This window comes from Ixodes scapularis, unplaced genomic scaffold, assembly GCF_016920785.2.
Source record: "Ixodes scapularis isolate PalLabHiFi unplaced genomic scaffold, ASM1692078v2 PGA_scaffold0__279_contigs__length_252992795, whole genome shotgun sequence".
Taxonomy (NCBI): Eukaryota; Metazoa; Arthropoda; class Arachnida; order Ixodida; family Ixodidae; genus Ixodes; species Ixodes scapularis.
Window position 1 is genome coordinate 100,313,858 of NW_024609835.1, and position 21,399 is coordinate 100,335,256.

Below are 21,399 nucleotides of genomic sequence, written 5' to 3' on the forward strand. Positions count from 1 at the left end.
TTTTGATGCGGAGGTTGTCACATTTTCAACCTGTTCCGAGACAGCTTCAGACTTTATGGAAATACTTCTCCGAACCAAGGAAGCGCACGCATCTAAAGCTACCTACGTGGGATTGAAACATTGTCTTTACAAAAAACAAAGTACAGAAAAAAACAAAATGACAGATGTTCAGAGTTCACTACCGTATTTGCTCAAGTAATATAGCCGCGCAGTTTATGAACTAAGCTTGTGGGGTTTTTTTTTTGTTAACACGGAACACGGGAACAGTGAATGAACACGATTGATAGAAAAATGGCAGCGAATTATGGGGCAAAAATAACGTCTTGACGCTAAATGCTATCTGCTCAGATCGCATTTTACGGAGAATTCTGTTTGCAACCTCGTTTTTCGCTGCGTTTTTTATCCAGTACGTAACGATTGACTGTACGTGTGTTCTGCAAAAACGTAGACGCTACGGCCTTGTTCATAAGAAGTGCGGCCATTACTCGAGCAAAAACGGCAATTCAAACATCATCTCTAAACGCAAAACAAATTCCCCCGAAACTTTTATGACGAATTTAGACAAAACACAGTATCTGTGCCCAAACTGACGCTTTTGAAAGCATTATAATTGTTTCAACTATTTTCCTTCGTGTTTTAAGTTATAATGTTTTCACCTACGTATCCTCCTGCATTTCCTGGGCCGTCGGTATGCGCGTTGACGGCCTCATAGTAATTTTTCAATGGAACATAACTCTGTGTGTACTCTCTGAGCTCCAAACATTTCGCTATAGCCTACTTTTGCCATTTCGTAATATATTTTTAGCTAATTATTTAAATACTCTATAGCACCGCGTTACACTTCGGCATTTTCCGAACGCCTAATGATATAACGGAGCACTCATTGTGCAGATGCTATTACATATTATATGCCATTTTCAATAAATATTTAAACTAAACATTACGCAGGGAACAAGCGCAACAAGTTCAGAACGTTAATATATAAAATGGTCTCCACTGGTTTATTTTTTCTGACTTCTTTTGAGAAAAGGCGGGGAGGGGGATTACTGTGATGTTCATTTTGAAAATGAGACCGCCATAAAAGTAGCCGATATATATTTTGTTTATTTCTCAGATTCGGCCATAATAGGAAGCGCCATTTCTAGACTCCCACTAAAACCAGGCTATAAATGAGGTACTTCCGGTTGACGAGGAGGATTTCCGCCTAAAATTTTCTCAACCGCGCGATTTCATTTCGCAAATCTGGAATCAAAAACTCTAAAATACTAATGATGCAATATTGAGGCCATTCATTCATCTTGTTAATGCGTCTCCTATCTAATGAAAAAGGAAACTGGGAAGAAAGAAATGTGTTGCGGAAGCCTCTCATTAGAGATGCATATGATACGTTTTAGGAGAAATGCGAGATGCAGTCAAAGCATTTTATATTATTTTGTATTTTGTCGCTTTGGACCCCAGCCTGTTTGGTGAAATTTATATAGTTGTAGTCGCTGCTGTACCGTAAAAATAAATTATTCAATTTAACCAACCAATCGAATATTTGGGGCAAAATTGAAACGACGAGTTATTGCGTAAATCCGTCAATCAATCCGTTTAACTTGTTTTATCAATAAATTGTTTCGGTGTACGTAAACAAGGAGTATTATAATAAAAGTATGTAGACAAAAATTAAGCAAATTTCACAATGAGCAATGCAGTTAACAATTTATTACTAAACAAATGTGTCGCCATGCCGTCAATGGTGGGAAATCCACGGCTGCATTTATTCACGAAATGTTATAAGGGATGCTTTTTCTGGTATTTCGTGAGAACGAAAATTCGCGAGTAAATTAACGCACCACCTAATTCCATTTATGTCAATTTTGTAATTCAATATATCCAAAAGCAAATAACTTTTATATAATTCATCCCTGCTACATCCAAATTAGGGTACCGCTACTAGAATCACGAGAAATAAAAAGAATATCGAAGTTTCACAAAGCAATACAGCTAATAGTGGTGTGAATATACTAATAAAGCATTTTCATATCTTAAACGCCGAACCTGGGCACATGAAGACATAAAACAGCTCAAACAAAATTCATGGACATACAAACGTAGACGACGACAAGTGTAACAAACTAACGGGATAGACCGCGGTGTTTTTCCGGGCTCATGTTGAAGGAACCAGGCACAAGCCTAGGAATCTCTCTCATCCAGGGAACATGCCTGTGACACAAATACTTGCAAATCATCCCTCTACAAGTAATAGAAGGAAACAATAGATGTGTGGCGGTTCCTGAAGAAAGCAGTCGCCTAGCGGGTATTTAGTGAGGGCTGTGCGCAGGCTAAAGACCAAACAATGATAGCAGTAGTTAAAAGATTTTTGCCACGAAGCGTGGTGTCCTTTCACCTCAGTAAAGCTTTAACTTCTTTTTTTTTTTCTGAGCTTTTAATAAAATTGGGTTGGGGTTAATTTTCGAGGTTTATTGGTATATGTTGAAAATACGGAACCCTATTGTAGGTCCAGACTTCAGACTTCTATTTTTATTGGCCAAACATAATTCGTTGCTCTCAAATTCACACCAATGTTAGCCCCAGAGATGGTCGCTCTATATTGCATTTCACATTCGGCCATGGGCACCCAGCTAGGCAAGTAGGCAGCGGGCTGTGGCCGGATGGTTATCGTTCTTGGCTCCCACGCAACGTGCCGAGGTTGGATGCCCAGGAGCGAACGCGCCTTTTCCTTATTTCTGTAAATGTCGCGTTCTGGTGAATTCGAGAACCATGGCGCTTATTCGAGGATCGAATGCTCTACGCCCAATTTTCTACGCCGGTTGTTCCAGAAGCCCACGCGTGTACATAAGGAACTCCTCGTGGTGAGCCGGAGGCAGTACCGCCCCAGAACTCTATCGTACTGTTTCGCCGACATTGACGCTTGCGACGCTTACCTTCTTCTATTTTGTTTTGGGCAAACGTTCTCCCAATTAAACACTTAGTTTCTTTAGCTAGTCGCCGCCTCATCATTTGTCATTCGTGACAATGTGCCACCAGTGTATAGCCAGTCAATGGACCACGTGTCTCGTTGACGATCCGCGCTTCTCTTCTTTCCACTGCAGACGTGCCGTCGTTCTCCATCAGCCGGGAGCCCGGCTTCGGCTTCCCGATCCTCGAAAAGATGCCGGTGTCGCTTCACTGCGCGGTGGACGCCAACCCGCCGTGCCCGCCTCAGTGGCTGAAGGACGACGGGCCGCCTCCGGTGGAGCAAAGTCCGGACGGCTACCTGAACTTCTCATCCATCGAGCGGCAACACGCCGGCTGGTACCGCTGCGCCGCCGTCCACACACTCGGCACTTTCGCCTCTTTCGGCTACTTCCTCAACGTGCGATGTGAGTGGGGAAATAATACTCCGTACATCTTCTCCGCAACCGGCGCGGGGAAGTTGAGGCGTTGTTGGTTTGATTGCGTGGCTCATCAAAAATTCAGTACGCTGCCTTTTCAATGTGCACGCGCATGCTGCAGTTCCCTCAGCATGAGTTCACGCACGCTGATACAACGTACTGAAAACACAGCCATAGCCAGTAAGAACGCAAATTAAACGAATGACGAAGGAAACAAAAAGAAAACGTGAACATCAATAAGTCACGCCATGCCTTTCTTTAACGTATAATGAGTATAGAACCCAATGTTGTTACGCTGCTGAGCGCAATCTATGAGACATTGGCTATAATTGTGGCGGACAGCTTAAGGAAGGAAGCTATATAGCGCCTCTCTGTTAAATCGATTTCGCTGCATCTTGAAAAAGAAGCCACTCTCTCATTTGCACTCGCCTGTGACGTACGGTTTTACACCTCGCGGAAGTAGTAAACAGCCCCTATGGCTCGTCGTTACAGGCATTTCAGCGTTGCGGAATAATTCACTTTTTCCTGTCGGACCGCCACGTGTTGATTGCGTCCATATATTGAAAATACCGTCGAGGAGATTGTATCTGCCTGGACTGTCAAACCGCAAAAATTTCCAATACAGAAAAAAATGTGCCTCATTATTATATTTTATCTTTTAGGTCAACAGGTTTCGCAGACAGAGAGACACTTTGATTGCGCTACGTTGTCATGAACAGTATCTTGACGGGGTCATGTAAACTGACATGAATAGCCCGCTTTTTGTCTTAAAAAAATTGCAGACTGATATTTATATGGAGACCCGATTGTGTAGCAGCGCCCCCCGTAGTAGTTTGCAAGTTTGAATGACCCAATGATGTATGCGTATTGTTGTACTCTTGCACCGAGGGTGTTCGGTAGAGAAAAAAAACAACCCCGGTGTCGGTTCATATAATACAGCATGCTTCTCCTATGCGTTTTGTACACAAATCATAAGCCCGCATAGCGACCCGAATCACATGATCTAACCGGCTTTAAACAAATGGCGCTAATTCAACCTTTCGAATGTTTTAAAACTGTAATTTATAAACCCCTCCACCTCCCTCTTTCGCAAAGAAAAGAAGAATATAAAAATGTATTAGATGGAGCGTTAAAAAAAAAGTCAAAATAATAAGCTATAATGAAAAGTTAAGAATTAAAACTGAAGTTTGCCTAGTATTCAAGAATCAACATGACTAAACAGAAAGAATATACATTATTTGTGTACCAAGTCCGGCGATTTGTTACCACTCCTCTGAATCCCCGCCTTACGTGTCGGGTTGGTAACCAAGATGGAGTGAATTCTTTCTTTTCAAGCAATTACGAAATAAATGTTGAAGGCTTTTTCTTGGATTTGTCTGGACAAAAAGGATGCAAAAGGGACGTCAAAAATTTTTTTATACTTAAAGAAATGTTGTACCGCACTTTTGATTTCGCAAAATAAGGCCACAAAAGCGTTGAATGGAACGCTACGAACTCGAAAACATCACTCTTACATCAATATCTCAAACGGATGGCCGTATTTTCATAAAAGAAGGGCGTGATCAAGCGAGGAATGGGATGTCACGATTCTCTTCGAACAGATGAGAAAGAGGGGAAGTGGTCTTGCTTCTTTCCTCCTCGCTGTGGTTAACCTGCTCGATGGCACGAAACGAAGGGGAGAGGGAATGAGAATCGCGATGTCGCATGTCTCGTTGGCCGTGTTAATTCGCTAACCTTTCCAAAAATACGGCCGTCCGTTAGAGATATCGCTGTATGAGTGATGTTTTTGGGTCTTGCAGCGTCCCGCCTATCACTCCAGACTTGTTTTGTGAGCTTTAAATTTCGGTTCAGTATCCCTTTAACACGCCCCCTTCTTCCCTTCCCCTGTCATTTTTTTTAATTTTATTTTTGGTGAATGAAACGATATGGTTGGCAGCTACTACTTTTTTCCATTGCGGTGCAAATGACCTAGCTTTATATTGATTCACTGGAAAAAAAAGTAGACTCTTATTTGTTATTTATGAGGAATGGAAGTGCTTTCATTTACCGCTTTAAAGCGACTAACGCACTACTCTCTAAGGAATCTGCAACGTCTACTTTCCCGCCAAGTACTCGGTAGTGCCAATGTTTTCAATCTAATGGGTGGAACTGAGCCAATGAGAAACTCGTAACATGTATCAACATAAAAAGAAAATGTTTGGGTTGTGTTATTACGCTTGGTGAAACATCATACTTCGTGCCACGGCACTTACTGTCTTTTTTTTTAAATCTAAGTTTAAACATAATACTAACATTGTAATTGGCCGAGCTTTCTTTGTACATGCAGCGATTAGCTCTTCCGAGTATTGTGCGGGAAGGTAGATTCTCCAGATTTCTTTGAACTTCGGGAGAGTTACTGTGCATCCAACGTAGGTTGTGCTATTTATTTAAGGTGGGTTTGATTGTTTGGCCAATTTTGTCGTGTTATTGTAAACTATTCATAAAGATGCATCTGAAGCACTCCGACAGCCGCTGACTTTGCAATGTGTAGAGGCGGCTTGGGGGGCAATCGAAAAACAAAATTGCTTCATGACTCAACAATCCGATGTGCGCGTATAAAGGGAGCATGTGCAGGTTCAGACTCCAGTATGTCTCAACCTGAGTCACTTTCCTGAATTAAAGCACTCATTGGGAGTCCTTATCTCGTGGGCTCCCTAATTTCATCCAAGTGATCGGCCAATCACTAAGGTCGTGAGATGCCGCTTTTCATAACGTTTTAGCAGCCTTTGCTGATGAAACTTGCTTTTCGTACAGAAAATGGCAAGGGGACCCTACCTATAGGGTGTCTCTGCCATCTTCCTGATATGAGAGAGCATCCTTGCTATTAGGGTTCGAATACAATAGAAACGTGATAGCACTTAAACCGAATGCGCACAGAAGGGTACTTTTGTTGGATGTGGCGCGTTTCAGCTTGTTACGAAGCATTTTGACATATTCTTTTTTTACTTAAGCTCTTAGTCACTCAAGTCGACGCGTCATGCATACGTCCAAATTATGCCTTTGTTCCAAAGTTCCAGCGAATGAAAGCTGAACTTTGTTGTCTCTTCCAAAAGCGACGTTTGCTTTGAGCTTTAGTTTCCCGGCTCCGCGTGTAAGCTGAACGGGCTTAAAACAAAGGTTCGTCGAATCCATAAAAGGAACCCCTCTAAAATTAACTTTCCGCGTCGCTCGTCTAAAGTTTAACGATATACTGAGGAAACCGAAACCCTCCTCTCGCGCGAACAAAGGACTCAAAGCTGAAAGCGGGCGTTTTAATTTGCTAGTTTCATTTTGATCGACGAACCGCGAAGCAAGCAGACACGCCGTAGTCAACTTTTAATTACGCAGTTGACTGCTGGGGCCTTGCGTGCGCTGCTGCTCTCTAGCCTCCTCGACATCCTTATAATGAGGGAGACACTTGTCTTGGAAACCTCTTGTCGTGTGAGTAGCTCCTTAAGAAGAGGGTGCCTGTAAGGCAGCGTCTACATGTCAAGCGTTTTCTTCTTCCCGAGGCTAAGTTCTGAATGTAAACTTAGCATGCCTTAGCTTGTTGCGTATCTTTTTGCTTCACTATGTGGCTGCTGGCTTGGCAGCTGCTGTCTGCTTTCTTCTGGTTAAGTCTTCTGCCCACTTTCGTGAGTTTTCGCTCCCCTTGTTTATAAAAAGGCACACATAAGGTCGACCGGCTACAAGCGGAAACGTTACTGTGACAGCTTGTTCCAACGCCATTCTGCCTTTGCTTTCTCAATAATTTGCATATGGAGAAAACTTTCACAAACACGTGCGTGCGTTGATGATAGACCTAGCTACATCATTTAATGGGTTCTGGCACGATTCACTTGATAACGTTTTTGCACGACAGTAGGCAAGCTTTTGGAAAAGTAGCATACTACAACTTACCGTCACAAAACTATGGTCTAATTCGGGGGTTCATTTTCTAGCAAAATATATTGGCATCTGTTCTGCAATTGCGTTCGCGTGGTCAGTGGCGTGCTAGGCCGCCGGCACCCGGGGCCCTTATGTTTTTTTTAGAACCCCCCGCTCTCTTCACTCCCCCAGATCGCAACCTATAGCAGTGAAGCAGAGAAGAAGGGGGGGGGGGGGGGGGGGGCGGGGCTGGATGCTGCCACTTCTGGCAGCAGCCAGCACCTCCCCCCCTTCCACTCCCTTACGTCTCTAAGACGCCTGGGACGCCTGGTACCTATGGCCCCCCGCCTTACCGGTTGATACACCAATGCGCGTGGTTAAAGGCTGGCGATTGCGCGCCGTTCAGGTGGAGCTTTTCTGGCGTGTGCCGGCAATTTTCCGGCACAATTTTTGCCCGAGCCCCAGGAGGTCGGGCAGGTTATCTGCCAGATTATCCGGTATCGTCATATCCGTACCGGAAAGGGAACCAGAGGAAACAATGCTCGCCGTTAGCGTATTCGAGTAGAAAACGAAGGCATTGAGACAGACACTTTTTTGTGCTCCGAGACAAGATAGCAAAAACAATGAAGATAACGATAAAATATATTAAAGGCAGCTTGCGCAAGGTCAGTTTACTCTGGGACATCGCCCTCTTATAACCTCGGCCACGGTGGCCCTTTCCTGTGTTCCTAGGAAAAAAAAAAAAAAAAAAACCCAACAGCACTCAAGGCCGCTCAGCGGATAGCGTGGCGGGAGAGACTGCAAGCACTCCGCAAAAATAACCCGCAACCTCGGCCAAAATGCACTTACTCCCCCTGGGAGACGGTCTGCCTCAGGAGGCTACGCACAGGGACCGCGATGGTTCCAAAAAGAACGGCTAAGTACGAGTGCCCCAAGAGATAAATTGTGGCCCTCGCAACTGGGTTCAGACAAGACAGCACAGATTCCGTACATGATACACATACGCGTTTATGCGCACAGTGCAAAGTAGACGACACAGAAGAACACATATTCTAGGAATGAAAGCACAACTCCGCCAAGAGAACCGAAGTGCTCAAGCGAATCCCCGCGGATCAGAGAATGAAGAGCTGGGAGGACTTAGCAAGACCATCTGGACCTACCAAACACCGCAAGGAAATACACGACGCCCTCCTTCGCTTCGTGAAGGAGGCTGAGCTTACTCATATTAGTTAGATCCCGTTACCCACCGCAGGAAGGCACCACTGGCCCGAGTCCAGTCTTTCAGCCCTCTTTTCCTTATCGTTTCAATAAAGACATTTCAAGAACAACAAATATGCTCTGAGACACAGGGCGTCATTAGAGCGATGTAAACAAAACAAAAATGTAATGATAGTGCTACAGCTGTACAGTTGAACGCCGCGCTCGTAAGCCTTCTGGGAACCCTGTAAAATGGCAACACTTCTTTGGAAATCCAAACAAGATATATTAAAATTTCCCGCACGTGCAGCACACATATTCATTATTCTTCTCTCCTATTAAAGTTATAATTTAATACCCTGTAAGCTGTGCGGGCTGAGAGAATGTCTGCAAGAAAAAACAATTTTGTGAAGCCATTTTTGTTTACCCACATCTCAGAGTCCGAATATATGTTGCTGATGCATACAGCGTGCCTATTGTACCATAAAACACTTTAATAAGTTAACAAATTTCACGCACGGCACGGGCAAACCAAAACGTCAGTAACCGGCGCTTTGTGTTCAAGCGGAGAGGGCCACGTGGTGCGCCGCTGGCGCAGTTTTGGTTGGCGTTGCCGCCGGTTAGGGCTCGCCGGCGATTGATTAACCGAATTCGCTATAAGTGAACCAATTCGATTCTTTCACGCGCTATCGTGCTAAAGGCAGCGATAACATAGATTGCATCGTGTGTTGCTTAGCAGTAACGTGTTCCGATGTATGTTCAAACTACGGACGCAACGAGCCCATCTTTCATAACACACGCAAACGTAAGTGCAGCAAGCGGAACGATTTCGTTCAGACTACAAGCAATTGTACACTGAACGCACTCGTTCCGCTTGTTGCGCTTAGATTTACGTGTTATGAAAGATTGGCGCCTTCCGTCTGCAGTGTGAACATAGCCTCAGTGGTGAACATTTTACGCTTGTTGTGCCTTGATGACGCGAACATCGTCGTACGTAGCGTCTCTGAAAGAAAGGCCCACGAGTTCGACTCTCTTGCGGTCGCCCGCGCACCCTAGCTTTATAGCCTCTGTGTCTCGCCTCCCCTTTTTTCTCCGAGCACGTTCTTTCTCCTCATCAGCCTCGCCTCATGCATGCTTCCCCACCATGTGTGCAAGCGCACTCGTTACCCTATGACGACATTCCAAACTTGGTTTTCCATCGAGCGCTGTTTGTTAAGATATTCTTAATCAATCAATTTCGGGCGTATACTCGGCTATTGCGCACTATAAACTTTTACCGGCATTAATATTTTATTTTGTTTTTTGGTGTTTTTTTTTTTCCTGCACATATTCTGAATCACGAAGAAAAGTTCACCGGAGGACAGCTCACCGCAAAACCGGCGGGTGCGGAGAAAAGTTCACCTGTCCTTGAGCGGATGCGGAGATAAGCTCATGGATCTTTTTTTTCTTCTTTTCATGGGAGGCTGTCGGATTGTTGTAACATACATCAATTTATTATAATTAAAGTTCGTGTGTTTTGCCAAAAACGAAAATGTCCCTTTTTGTAATGTTTGTGAAGCTTATTAGGTATATTGCTCCCAAATAAATAATAGTAGCACTGGTGAGGCCCGATGAGCCCTCAGGATCCACACCCCCAACTCCCAGCCACATGAAGGAAGCTGCTACAGGGGCCAGGCACAAACGATCACATACAGGGAATCGGTCACTTCGGCCAAGTACAAACCGAATGAGGCACATGAATGTATGTTTTGAAAAGATGGCGGAGCTCCAGAAGAAAAAAAAAAAGTGAAGAAAGATGAAAGGGAAAACGTGGCAGCACAGAGAGAAGCAAGGAAGGAAGAGCGCCACAAGGAACTGCTGAGTGCTCACTGAGAGCACATCCAAGCAGCCAACAAACTGCTGGAGTGCAGCGAAAAACCTGCTTGCTAAAGATACCACCGTCAATTTGGAATCTTGAAACGTAAATGGCACGTCCTACATGATGAAGAAGTCATTCACACGGAGTTTTTTAAACTTTACGTCAAACAGAAGAGCAGAAGGGATCTACGAAAGCGTCATTATTCAACCAGGACGTCTCATCTGCAGAGTGCGGTCGGTAGGTGATATTGTTGTCGTAGCTGTTTCTGGGAACCCGTACATCTAGCGGCCGTGTCGTCGTGTTTAGTTTGGAGCACAGTAAACTCGCGATAATTCAAACTAGGATATTCTCTACTTCCGGTTAATTCAAACAAATTTCAAGAATTTTGGCTGCCCCGCTATGTTTTCGATGCAATAATAAGTTGCTTAATTCAAACAGCGTTTTCACTTCATGTATACTACGTGTTGATCACAGCAGGCTAGCCCCGTAGAGTGTGCTTCTCACCAAGCACCTGCTTATTGCGGGAAAGCAATACCCATCAAGCTTGCGGGCATTGGTTTCCCCCACGGCACGGTAGCTCGGGGTGAAGCGCACTTGATGCGACTAACCCACCGGGATTCCGCAAGCAGTAATGTCCTGATAACCTACGTTCATTATCCGAGCTTGTTTTTTTTTTTTTTATATATTTTTGGGGAGGACAAGTTTGAAATTTCTTGGAGTCGAAAATGAAACGGAGTTCCCTTTTAAGACCGGTCTACGTTACCATCTTTGGCAGACAGAACAAATTTCCTACTGGGTGCCTATATACCCTTCTGCAATTTAAGAAAAGCAGGACGACCTCCTACTCCACTCTTTCCACTTCAGCAGAAAGTGCTGAAGAGGAGGCGAGGAAGGACTCGCCTCCTCTACAGATTTTGCTCTGCAAAAGTGAAAAGAGGGGACGGGGAGCCTGTCCTGCTTTTCTTAACCTAAAACACGGTATAGTGACATATTTGAAGAACCAAGAGGGAACTTCTCCGGGATACTGAAATAACATTGTGTTATGCTAGTAGAAAGACCCATTGAATTTACGTGGGTTAAATATAAAAGGGCCACAATTCCGAACAAGTATGTAAACCAGAATTTTCAAAAAACTTTTCACGATCCTTTCAAACATTTTGTGAGAACTTCAGAGCAGTGTGTAATCTTGCCGCAAAGTGTGGTAAAGAACTGTAAATGGAGGATGTGAGAGTAGTGTGGGCCACGTGTGTCTGACAGTGTGACAGTGACAGGCCACAGCACATCTTCGAGCCCGAGTTTATCCTATTCGCCTAAATGTATCACGGGCTCTATCAGCAACGGTTTTATTTATGTTTCCTCTTTACATACAAATATTAGATCAACTTGACAAAACACATTCTGAAAAATAAAAAAGCATCAAACTTGTAAAAGCAAGTAGGAAGAACTTGAAAATAAACGTCCTGGGAGCATCACAGTGGTAGCAGACATTTCCCTTGGGGATTAACCGTCGTTACAAAATGAGTGCTACCCTTCTCACCCTTTCAAGGAATATCCCAGTTTGGTATTTCCTCTCCTTAGTTCCATTAGTCGACCAATCTCCTCAAACTCGGCAGCCAGGGCCTCTATGTCACGAGGAAACTTAACTACGTCAGTAGCGTCGTCCCAGGGGAAGTCCATAACTCGTTGCACTATAACGAACTCAGTCGAGTCGCTTGTATTAAAACGTCCCCCAACTTCCCTCAGGCATGTCTTGTTTTCGGAATACCTGAATAAAAAATATTAATCTTAAAAAGGTGTTAACCAATCAGTTGGCTACTCTAGAAGTAACATATAAGGTCATTACATAACACTTGTTACAGAAAACGACTAAGTAAGCGTTCAAGTTCTGCATGTGTAGTCATTTGCACCATCAGTGAGGCAAATGTTTACTCTACTAGCCTTAAGCAACAGCTGAGATAACGAATTAGTAACTTATTTTCCACAGTTTAATGTCAGTATCAGTGGCCTGCTGAAATCAGCTGCTCAATAACATATAGATGGTATTTAAAAAATAAAGTCAATATTTCGTAAGTGCAAGTGAAGTCTAAACTACAAGCATCAGTATGTTATCTTAAACGGTGCAAACACCGTGCAAATGTGTGTGCATGACAGCTTGGATCAATGCTTGGACGCGCGCATCTAACTTACGAAACCAAAAAAAAAAATATATAGGGCATTCTGAATGAGGTCATGCGCATTGGGTTAAAATAACTACTAGAGAGCAAGTACTTTCGAGTATCCGCCACAAATATTTCCTTTTCTTTGGGTTCCGGAAGGTTTTTAGACAAGGTGAATAATCTCCTACGAATAATTGTAAACGTGCAGATGAATGAACCGTACTGATCGAATGGGATAATTGTACCGAAGTCGTCGAAATGAAGAAATCTTCGGTGGTGCTGAGCTTCATACAATGGGTCTTATGGTAAGCCAGTGGCCATTTATATTTTTTTCGAAAACCCGAACTCCAGGGGCAGATGTAGAGACCGGCACCAGACAGAGCTCAGCTGAGCCAGATGGGAATAAAGGCTGCCACGGGTGTGGCAGCCTTTATTCAGGGCTTAGAAACAAACATAACAGTAAGGCGGTGCCCTCTATGATAGTGTTTTAGAATCATGTTAGTATTGTTAAGAGAGACGCCTGCCGGTAACAAAAAACACTACAGCAGGGAGAGAGGAATACAACATGACGTATAGCAGAACGGTTATATAAACTCCCAAATAGCAAACATTGTCAATAATGTGTCGATCCTGGGGCTCACTGTTCAAGGTACGCTACCGCCCAATGTCTTCATGGCCCTCGTGGTTGAGTTTAAGTATGTTTTTTTGAGATGATGACTAAGAAGTTTTTTTCAGCAGTAATCTGTCTGAGACCGTAATACTGCTTTGCAACTTGTAATAGTCACTCAAATAAATAGGAACCTTCTATACTTTCTTTGGCCAGCCGTAACTACGCAACCGAAGCTGCTTTGCACATACAAGGTCTTCCGCCTGGAAGAGGCAAAGACTTTCAAGATGAGACAATGTGAAATATTCAAAACCCCTACCCAGCTTGAAAAAAAATATTCGCTTGTCCAATACAAATATACTCTGTCTCATTGAAACCTCGCAGTACAGCCGAAGCTACAAGGCGAGAGCGTATCCGAACCAGTTCAAGAGGAGGGGAAGGAGGAGCGGGAAAAAGAGGCAGGGATTCCCAGCCTCCGTCGAAATTAGTGTACGGGCTGCTTCTGCCTGCCACAAACGCTCGATTGATCGAGCAGAAACAATCGATTAGCTTTCGCGAGACGTTGCTATGTCAACAATATTCCTGTCCCTTCAGGCTTAGGAATGGCCAAAATCAGAGGACGATCTAACAAACGGGGCTAGATTATCGCTCATACTTCGTGATTTAAGTGAGGTAATGCAACGCGAATGTCTGCTACACCCTTCATTTCCGACGAACCTGCCGAATAGTGCAGCGCTATGACGCATTTGTCCTAAAGCGAGCGATGCTCGCTAAGGAGGGCTCTGCCATGTTTGCCACCGCAGCCTGACCCCAAGCTGTTAGGCCGCCCCACGCCCTTGCTCTGCAAGTAACGTGACCTAGAATTCCCCCAGGTAGCTAAATCCAATTAACTTTCTGCCGTGGTTAAAGTTAACCAGCTTCGAGCAAACAGGACCGGGGTTCAGTAGCATAATGAAGTGTCCTGACCCGCGCTTTGCCAATAGCTTGTTGAAGCCCGAATCTGTAGAGTCCCCGAACAAAAGCACCCGTTTCTCGTAATTGCTGGGATTCCAGCGCTCAAACTTCGGTGGAGGTGTCAGTTCCACTTCAGCGAATAGATGGGCTAGTACTGCTATAGCAGCGTGAAGAACTTCCACTCTGCCATCGTTTATGTAGGAAGGTGGTCAGTTGGGCGAGATCGCACTGATTGAACATAGTTAAAGTTGCGCACAAAAAGACTGCGACAGAGAAGAGGAGCATGTACATGACAGATATGCGCACGCTCTGCGTGGCTAGCGCTCGAGCTGATTCCGTGCTTTGCAATTCTTTCATTCCTTCTTTCTTGTAATATATGCGAGTTTTGTGCGCGCACTTACCTGTCGTCTATGTGTTCCTCTTCTCTCCTTTTGTGTGCAACTTTGAAATCGTTTATGCTATAGAATTCGGGCTATAACCAACACCTCCTAGACAGCTTTGAAGCCTGCGCGTCACGTGACGTGACATCACGTCCCGGAGGCCTGCACGGGCGCTGATTAGATTCCAGTGCCGCATCAGCCTTCGCGTGGGACTATGATAGGAAACGAGTCCCACGCGAAGGCTGACGGGGCACTCCCATCCAATCAGCCCCCGTGCTGGCCTCCGGGACGTAACGTCATGTCACGTGACGCGCATTCTTTGAAAGCTATTTAGGAGGTGTTGGCTATACGTGGAGGCCGCTGTTGTGAGCCCCTTCTGACATCATCTGGGGATTAGCACGAGCTAGTCGCCCATATCTGGGAAAGCGGCACCCTTTTGCAGTAAACGAAGCATCCAAGTGCACTTCATAGGAAAGTGTGGCGACAAAGATAACATCATTATCGTGGCGCATGCACCTCGCCCACGGCATATTGTGAGCAGCGTCATGCTTGTCACCCCCGCTACAGTCGGCGACAGTAGACGCGCATGCAACCCAACTGCCCCCCTACAGTTGGAATCAGTTTTTTATCGAAGACCTACTAGACAACTATACTTTATCTTACAATACTTCATACACCTCTAAAGTGCCGAGGTAGCAAAAGTAAGTCAGCTGTCACGCGGAAACATAGGTCCGCATAATCCTTTTCGCATGAGCGAAAAACTGGTTAACAAGTAAACCAGTGTGCAGAGTGCTGTCCGATCGTGCTCTTACATAGCTTTCAAGTGCCACCTGACCGGGCTCCTACCAATATATGCCTTGCACGTGACGTCATATGGCACAATAAAAGCCGCAATTCTCCGTACCATGCACATGTGCCCGTACCTTCTGCAGCATGCATTTCGCACAATCAAATTTGTTCTTCTCGGTAGGCCTTGCTGAGAAGAACAAATTCACCAGCGCGAAATGAAGGCTGCAGAAGAAACGTGCACAGGAGCATGGTAGAGAGTAATGGCGACTAATGTGACGCCAATGAAAACCATTTATTGTTCAAATACTGTCCCTTAGCAAGGAACATCATGCTAATCGACATATAGTGGTCGAGTTTACTATGCCTGTTTTTCCTGCACATATAGTTGTGCTCGAATAGCAAATTATGAGCACACTGAAAATAAATATTTCAGAAAACTTTCTTCATGAATAATGCTGAAAACTAATATTTATAGCTCGCTTCAATAGCGCAATGGTTAGCATGCCTGTGATCTCCCCAGAATATTCAGGCTTGTTGCTGCACCCCTCGTGTACATTTTTTTGTGCTTTTTTTGACAAGTTTTGTTAACTTTGGTGACAGCAACTACAAAAACTCTGTTTTTGTAGTTGCTGTCACCACCACCAAGCAACGTAAGATCCAAATTCAAATTTATTTTAAATTACACAGTCGTAGCTTTCGTGAGTAAACGTGCCAGGCTAAACAAACGCGAATAGCCCGAATGGTTGTATGGCGGTGACATAAGGAAAGAATGGTGCTCGTGGCTGTGAATTTTGCCTTTGTCGAGCTTAGCGATAAAACAAATCAGTGGCAAGAGGGTGATGGAAAACACATTAGAATAAGTGTAACGCCTTCGGACGGCACTTGAACGCTCGTAAGAATGCCGCCGGAGCACTTCAGAAACAGCGTCGCAGTAACATGTTTTTGATTTATCAGAACTGCGCAGATTATTCGTTTCCAAGTCGAACGTTTTGACCCATGGCCTAGGAGACTGCCCAGTACGTGGAAAAGAAAAGTACGTGATCCTCGACAGACTCGGGACTCGCACCGCCATGCCGCCTGTCTCTCGGACAAACCTCGGATGTCCCGAAACGAGCGATCAGGTCGTCGCACACGGCTCTTTCCAGTCGAAAGGTCCTGCAAAAGTGGGAGATTAGGACAGTAATGTGCGCGAGTTCTTTCTTGTTTTCAGGCTTCATCATGCGTGCAGAAAATTCAAGAGAACACTACCAGGTAATCCGAGTAGGCGTGGACGACCTTGTCAACGTAATTTTCAATCTTAGGTATATGCTGCGGCACGCTGAAGTGTTTCGCAAACCTTTCAGCGTAGAACTGGTTGTCGTTTTCTGAAACGCTGCTGCCTGAACTATCGTCGCTATTGACGTTCGCTGAAAAAAGTGGCGAGCACAGTGCTGCGCGCAAGGCGAGCCCCTAACGCTTCGCCATTTTCAACGTCGTCTTCCCCGGCTTGTCGGTGAGAGTCGTCACAAAAACCACGTGACATGTACCACGTGACCCCGGCTCTCGTTCCAAGACCACGCTACTCCGACGGCCCGAGCGAGAGTCCGCGGCTAAGAGCGCTCTCGGAGGGTAGAAAGTCCTCGGACCGAACCAGGCGATTACGTCGCCGCCCTCTTTTCTATCCACCCGATCTGGCGCGCGCTGCAAAGAGCGTTTGAGAGCGCGCTGAAAGCACCACACGAATTCGCCACAAGTATATAAGGAGCTACCGCTGTGACACATTGCATGTGAACACCAGACAATTCGAACACATTGTCGAAATGCCTTTTATTTTAAGGCGAGAGCCTTATACGTCTCATTACGCGAAAAGGCGTCAACGGAGTTGTGCCAGAAAGATGGTCATCAAGCGCGCGCTGCTCAAGCTCAAAGCGGACGCGCCTCAGAAATCAAGCACAAAGAAAAGCATAGAAACGTGAATGCTTCGTCACGGAAGCTGTGAGGCCGGCGGGGGCGCCTAGCCTGGGCAGTGGGAGAGCGTTATGTCATTGCCGGGGCGCCGTGTGCAAAAGCAAGACGTGTCGCGCTGTTTGTAGGAATGCGCTGCGTGTAGGAATACACACGTAAGCAGTCTGAAGTGTCCTCGGCGTGTTTTCAATTCTATTGAATGCACCAGGTCGGATGGTGCACGGTACAGGTCCATCATTATTTTAAATAATAAGATTCTCGCTGCCCACATAAAGAAACATTTTATTCTAGTTTATAAGTCGGCGGATTTGGAGAATACTCTTTCTTTGCCAATCGCGAAAAAGGCGACGTGAAAATAAACTCTGCCTTAAATGATTGCGACAAGCAGACAAACTGAATGATATCACACTATCGGCTAGTTCACTTTTTTTGTTTCTCTCGAAATGTTCGAATGGAACTGGCAACGTCTTTATAAAGTATTTTCTTTTAGTGGTCTTAAAGGCGGATGCTCATCTTGGTTTTAGTATCGCTTCGTGTCCGGAATGATGTATTCAAAAGCTCCCGGTTTTTATTTTATACGTCTAAGAGCTGGTCGATCACAAATTCAAACGTTGTAATCGCACAGCAAAAAACATACTTTTTTTTATATTATCGACGTTTGGAAAGCAGCTTCAGCCAAAATATAGGAGCTGACTACAATGCCCGTTGATTTACATTTACGCTTAAAGATATGAGAGACAACGTCGTCAAAGCGGAAAGACGTCGTTTATTTCCCGGAGCGCAAAAAGGGTTCAAAGAGTCATTTATCTGCATGAGTCATGCAGAAAAAAGGTCCCCAGAAGGAGGTCTTTGAGGCTCATTTTTTCGCTCCCTGAGTGCATAATAAAAAAATAAAAGAATGTTTCATCATTTCCGCAATTTAATCAATGATATGCAAAAAAAAAATAATAGAACTAACCTCGAATTTCTTAAACTAGCTCGTATAAATATGCTCAAGATTGTACGCAAAAGTTGATTACATTTTGACGTATGTGCTTGCTGCATTACACAGCTTTTTCATTATTAGAAATTCATGAAAATGAAGTTTCCCTTGTGACATAATAATTGTCCACCATTTAGAGAAAAAAAATCAGTATTTACCAGAAGTACTCTATACATTTTTGCGTGTGGGGGTGAACTGTACAAATAGAGATTGTTCGCATTACAGCAACAATATTTGTGTTATGTCGTTCTCTGGATTTCCAAGCACCTTTATAAAAATGGTCTTGAAGGCCTTTTTTTTCTCTCCTATAGTTGTAAACATTTCCCTGATAATATCGGTAATCAAGAGCAATACCGCTGATCTTTTAAAAGCTAAAATTGCGACTCATGATACTGGTGCTAGCACGTTTCCTCGTGACAAGAATGTGGAAATATTTAAACCGTTATCTGCTGTTAGTTTGTCTCGACCACCACATGTTATGAATAGAACTCTTCCTTGCTTACCACCACTGAATGCCCAGCGTCGATTTCCCATCTCATGCCATACAAAATGACGCAAAACGTTAACTTTGAAGTTCAATAGTGCGTTGAACGTGCCAAACGTCTCTGACGCGTGTACGAAGCTACGCTTGCGTGAACTTTGACGCTATTACCGCAAATGCAAGATCAGCGCTACGTTTTATATTACAGGTTGAGTGCCAACACGCTACTGGGCACTCATATCCTTCCAAATTATACTCCGACTGCATGTTCTCTGATCAAAGTGGGCGGAAAGTGGTGATGTCTGCGCAATGCAAACCCAATGTGTTCATTACGCCTGACCACCGTTAAAAAAAAAAAAATACAGGAGTGCTGCGAATGGCGTAAATAAAAAACGTTCCCGTTTTTATGTACGATTTTTCACACAGCTAAAAAAATTTACTTCTAGGAGCTACTTGGCTACGTACCAGTGATTCATCGTCCTTGTTCGCGACGTTGACCCACACGTTCCTGACAAAAATGATCAACGAGTTTCAATGGAGTTTCTAATGTACTCCTATGGCGTCTATTGAAAATAAATATAAACTCAAGACCTAATGAGTGTGATCATAAGAAACTAAATATTGATTCTATTAAATTTACTCATCAGGAACGCAATTGAGTTTGGTCATAGAAACTGAATAATAATTATATTGAATTGACTCATTAGGAATGCAATTCAGTTTGGTCATAAAAATTCAAGATCGATTATATTGAATTTACTCATTAAGAACGAAATCTAGTTAGGTCACTAAGAAATCAATATATATTCTTTTCAATTTACTCGTTAAAATTAAACTGAGTTCGTTCCTTGAAATGCGACATATATTATTCTGAATTTACTCATAAGAATACAATTGAGTTGGCTCGTTATAAACTCAATATACATATTTTTGAATTTACACATGAAGAATGCAATTGGGTTTGCTTATTGTGAACTTAATATCTATTTATTTGAACTTACTCATTGCATATGCCAACGAGGTTTATCATCAAGAACTCAATGTCAATTATTTTGAATTTACTTAATATATTTGCAAATGAGTTTCACTATGATTTTAAGTTTAGTTATTATATATATATATATATATATATATATATATATATATATGAGGTTTGTCGTTTAGTTTTTTAATTAGTCACTGGACATGCACTTCTATTTTTTTACTTGACAGACATTTTTTTTTTACTCATAAGAGATTCAAACGAGTTTTTATCATTGAGTAGTTGACATCAGCTGGTTTGCGCCCCTTGCTGTTGAGGAACCTAGCGAGGGCGCAGCTGCGAATAACCATGAGTACTCTTAAGTCTCTGAGGATAAACATATTTGCTCAGGTTCATTTGTGCAAGAAATGGAATCCAAAACTTTTGACGCCTTCGACAGCATAGCTTGCATTATAACAACTCTAGGGTCACTAACAAGGTAAGAACAACTGGGAGCGGCTTCACTTGTCTCCAATGTGAAAAAACGGTAAAAGGCATGGAATCATAGTGAACAGAACCACACACAAAAAGACAAGGACAGAGAAAAGAAAAATGCACGACAAACAACTCGTACGAACTCGCCCAGCTTACCACACTTTTGAAGGCATGGAGCGCGTGCTAAAGGCCGGGTGTTTGAAAGACACGCCATGCTGTTTTTACTCTTTCAATCATTTTAGTGACATCATTGAGTCTATTCTAGTGGCCACCTTGTAAACGAAATAAGCGAAATGAAATATTTTAAAGTGAGCAACTACCGTGCCTCGTCCTGTCCTGAGTGGTGCTATGCAGAGAAGCGATAACACACCGACTAAGAATTGCTTTTGTGGATTTAGCGACTGTACCGAACGAATATTGCTTGTACCAATATTTGTTTTTATTAAGGGATAGAGTTTAATGACGTCGAAACTCTATTTAGCATTTATCAAACTTCCGAGAAGGAGATAGCGTACTGGGAACCTTAATAAATTCTGAGGTAGTCACCGGCCAAATGAATAGGTTTCATATGTAGGGAATATAGGCCGGAGGGTCGTATTCAAGGGAAGTGTGATTAGTGTGTTGTGAGTGCTTTATGATGGTTGTGCTAGTTTCCTCTGTGTTTCACGCTCTAAGGAATTATAAGATAAAAATTCCGGACAAATTGCAAATTTTTTACACCCTTGCAAAAAAAAGAAAAAAAAATCCATTGAATCGCAGTTGCAAAAATTTTATTCACACTTAATTTCAAAGTATAGAGTGAAACACATTTGCAAGAATTCAATTAAAGCACTATCATCACTAATTGTATTGAAACACAATTGCTGAATCAGGTTAAAACTCGGTGGTGGCGGTTCAATAGGAACTTAAAAGAAAAAACCTATTAAGTTTCAATCAGACTTGTACCGTACGCATTACAAGTAATCAAATTACTTGTAATCGATTACTTTTTGGAGTAATCTTGTAATCAGTTGATTACTTTTATTAGGCAGTAATCACAAGAGTAATCTGATTACTTTTTGAAGTAATAAAATTACTTGTAACCGTTACAATTTGTCCACGGGACCCCCCCCCCCCCCCCCCCCCCCCCCCCCCCGGGCACACGACTTTTTTTATAAAATAACAAAAAAAAATTTGCTTTTTTTTTTTTTTGAGCGGAAAAAAAGAAAGATTTTTACGGAGCTGTAGGAAACAAGGTCAACCACTTTGTATGTATAGTTTCTGTGGAATGTTCGGTTTTTTTGTTTTTTTTTTTCGAGCTGGGACTGGGAGTGGGAAGCCCCCGGAAAGC

General features: G+C 43.5%; 1 protein-coding gene across 1 annotated transcript in view; it reads left to right on the forward strand.

Annotated features, from left to right (window-relative positions):
- The window catches only part of LOC8024035 (hemicentin-2), a 62,303-nt gene that overhangs the window by 20,620 nt on the left and 20,284 nt on the right, over nucleotides 1-21,399 (forward strand). Inside the window, exon 4 of the mRNA XM_042289237.1 lies at nucleotides 3,099-3,368. Coding sequence (XP_042145171.1) covers nucleotides 3,099-3,368 — 270 coding nt within the window. The remainder of the gene's footprint in view (nucleotides 1-3,098; nucleotides 3,369-21,399) is intronic.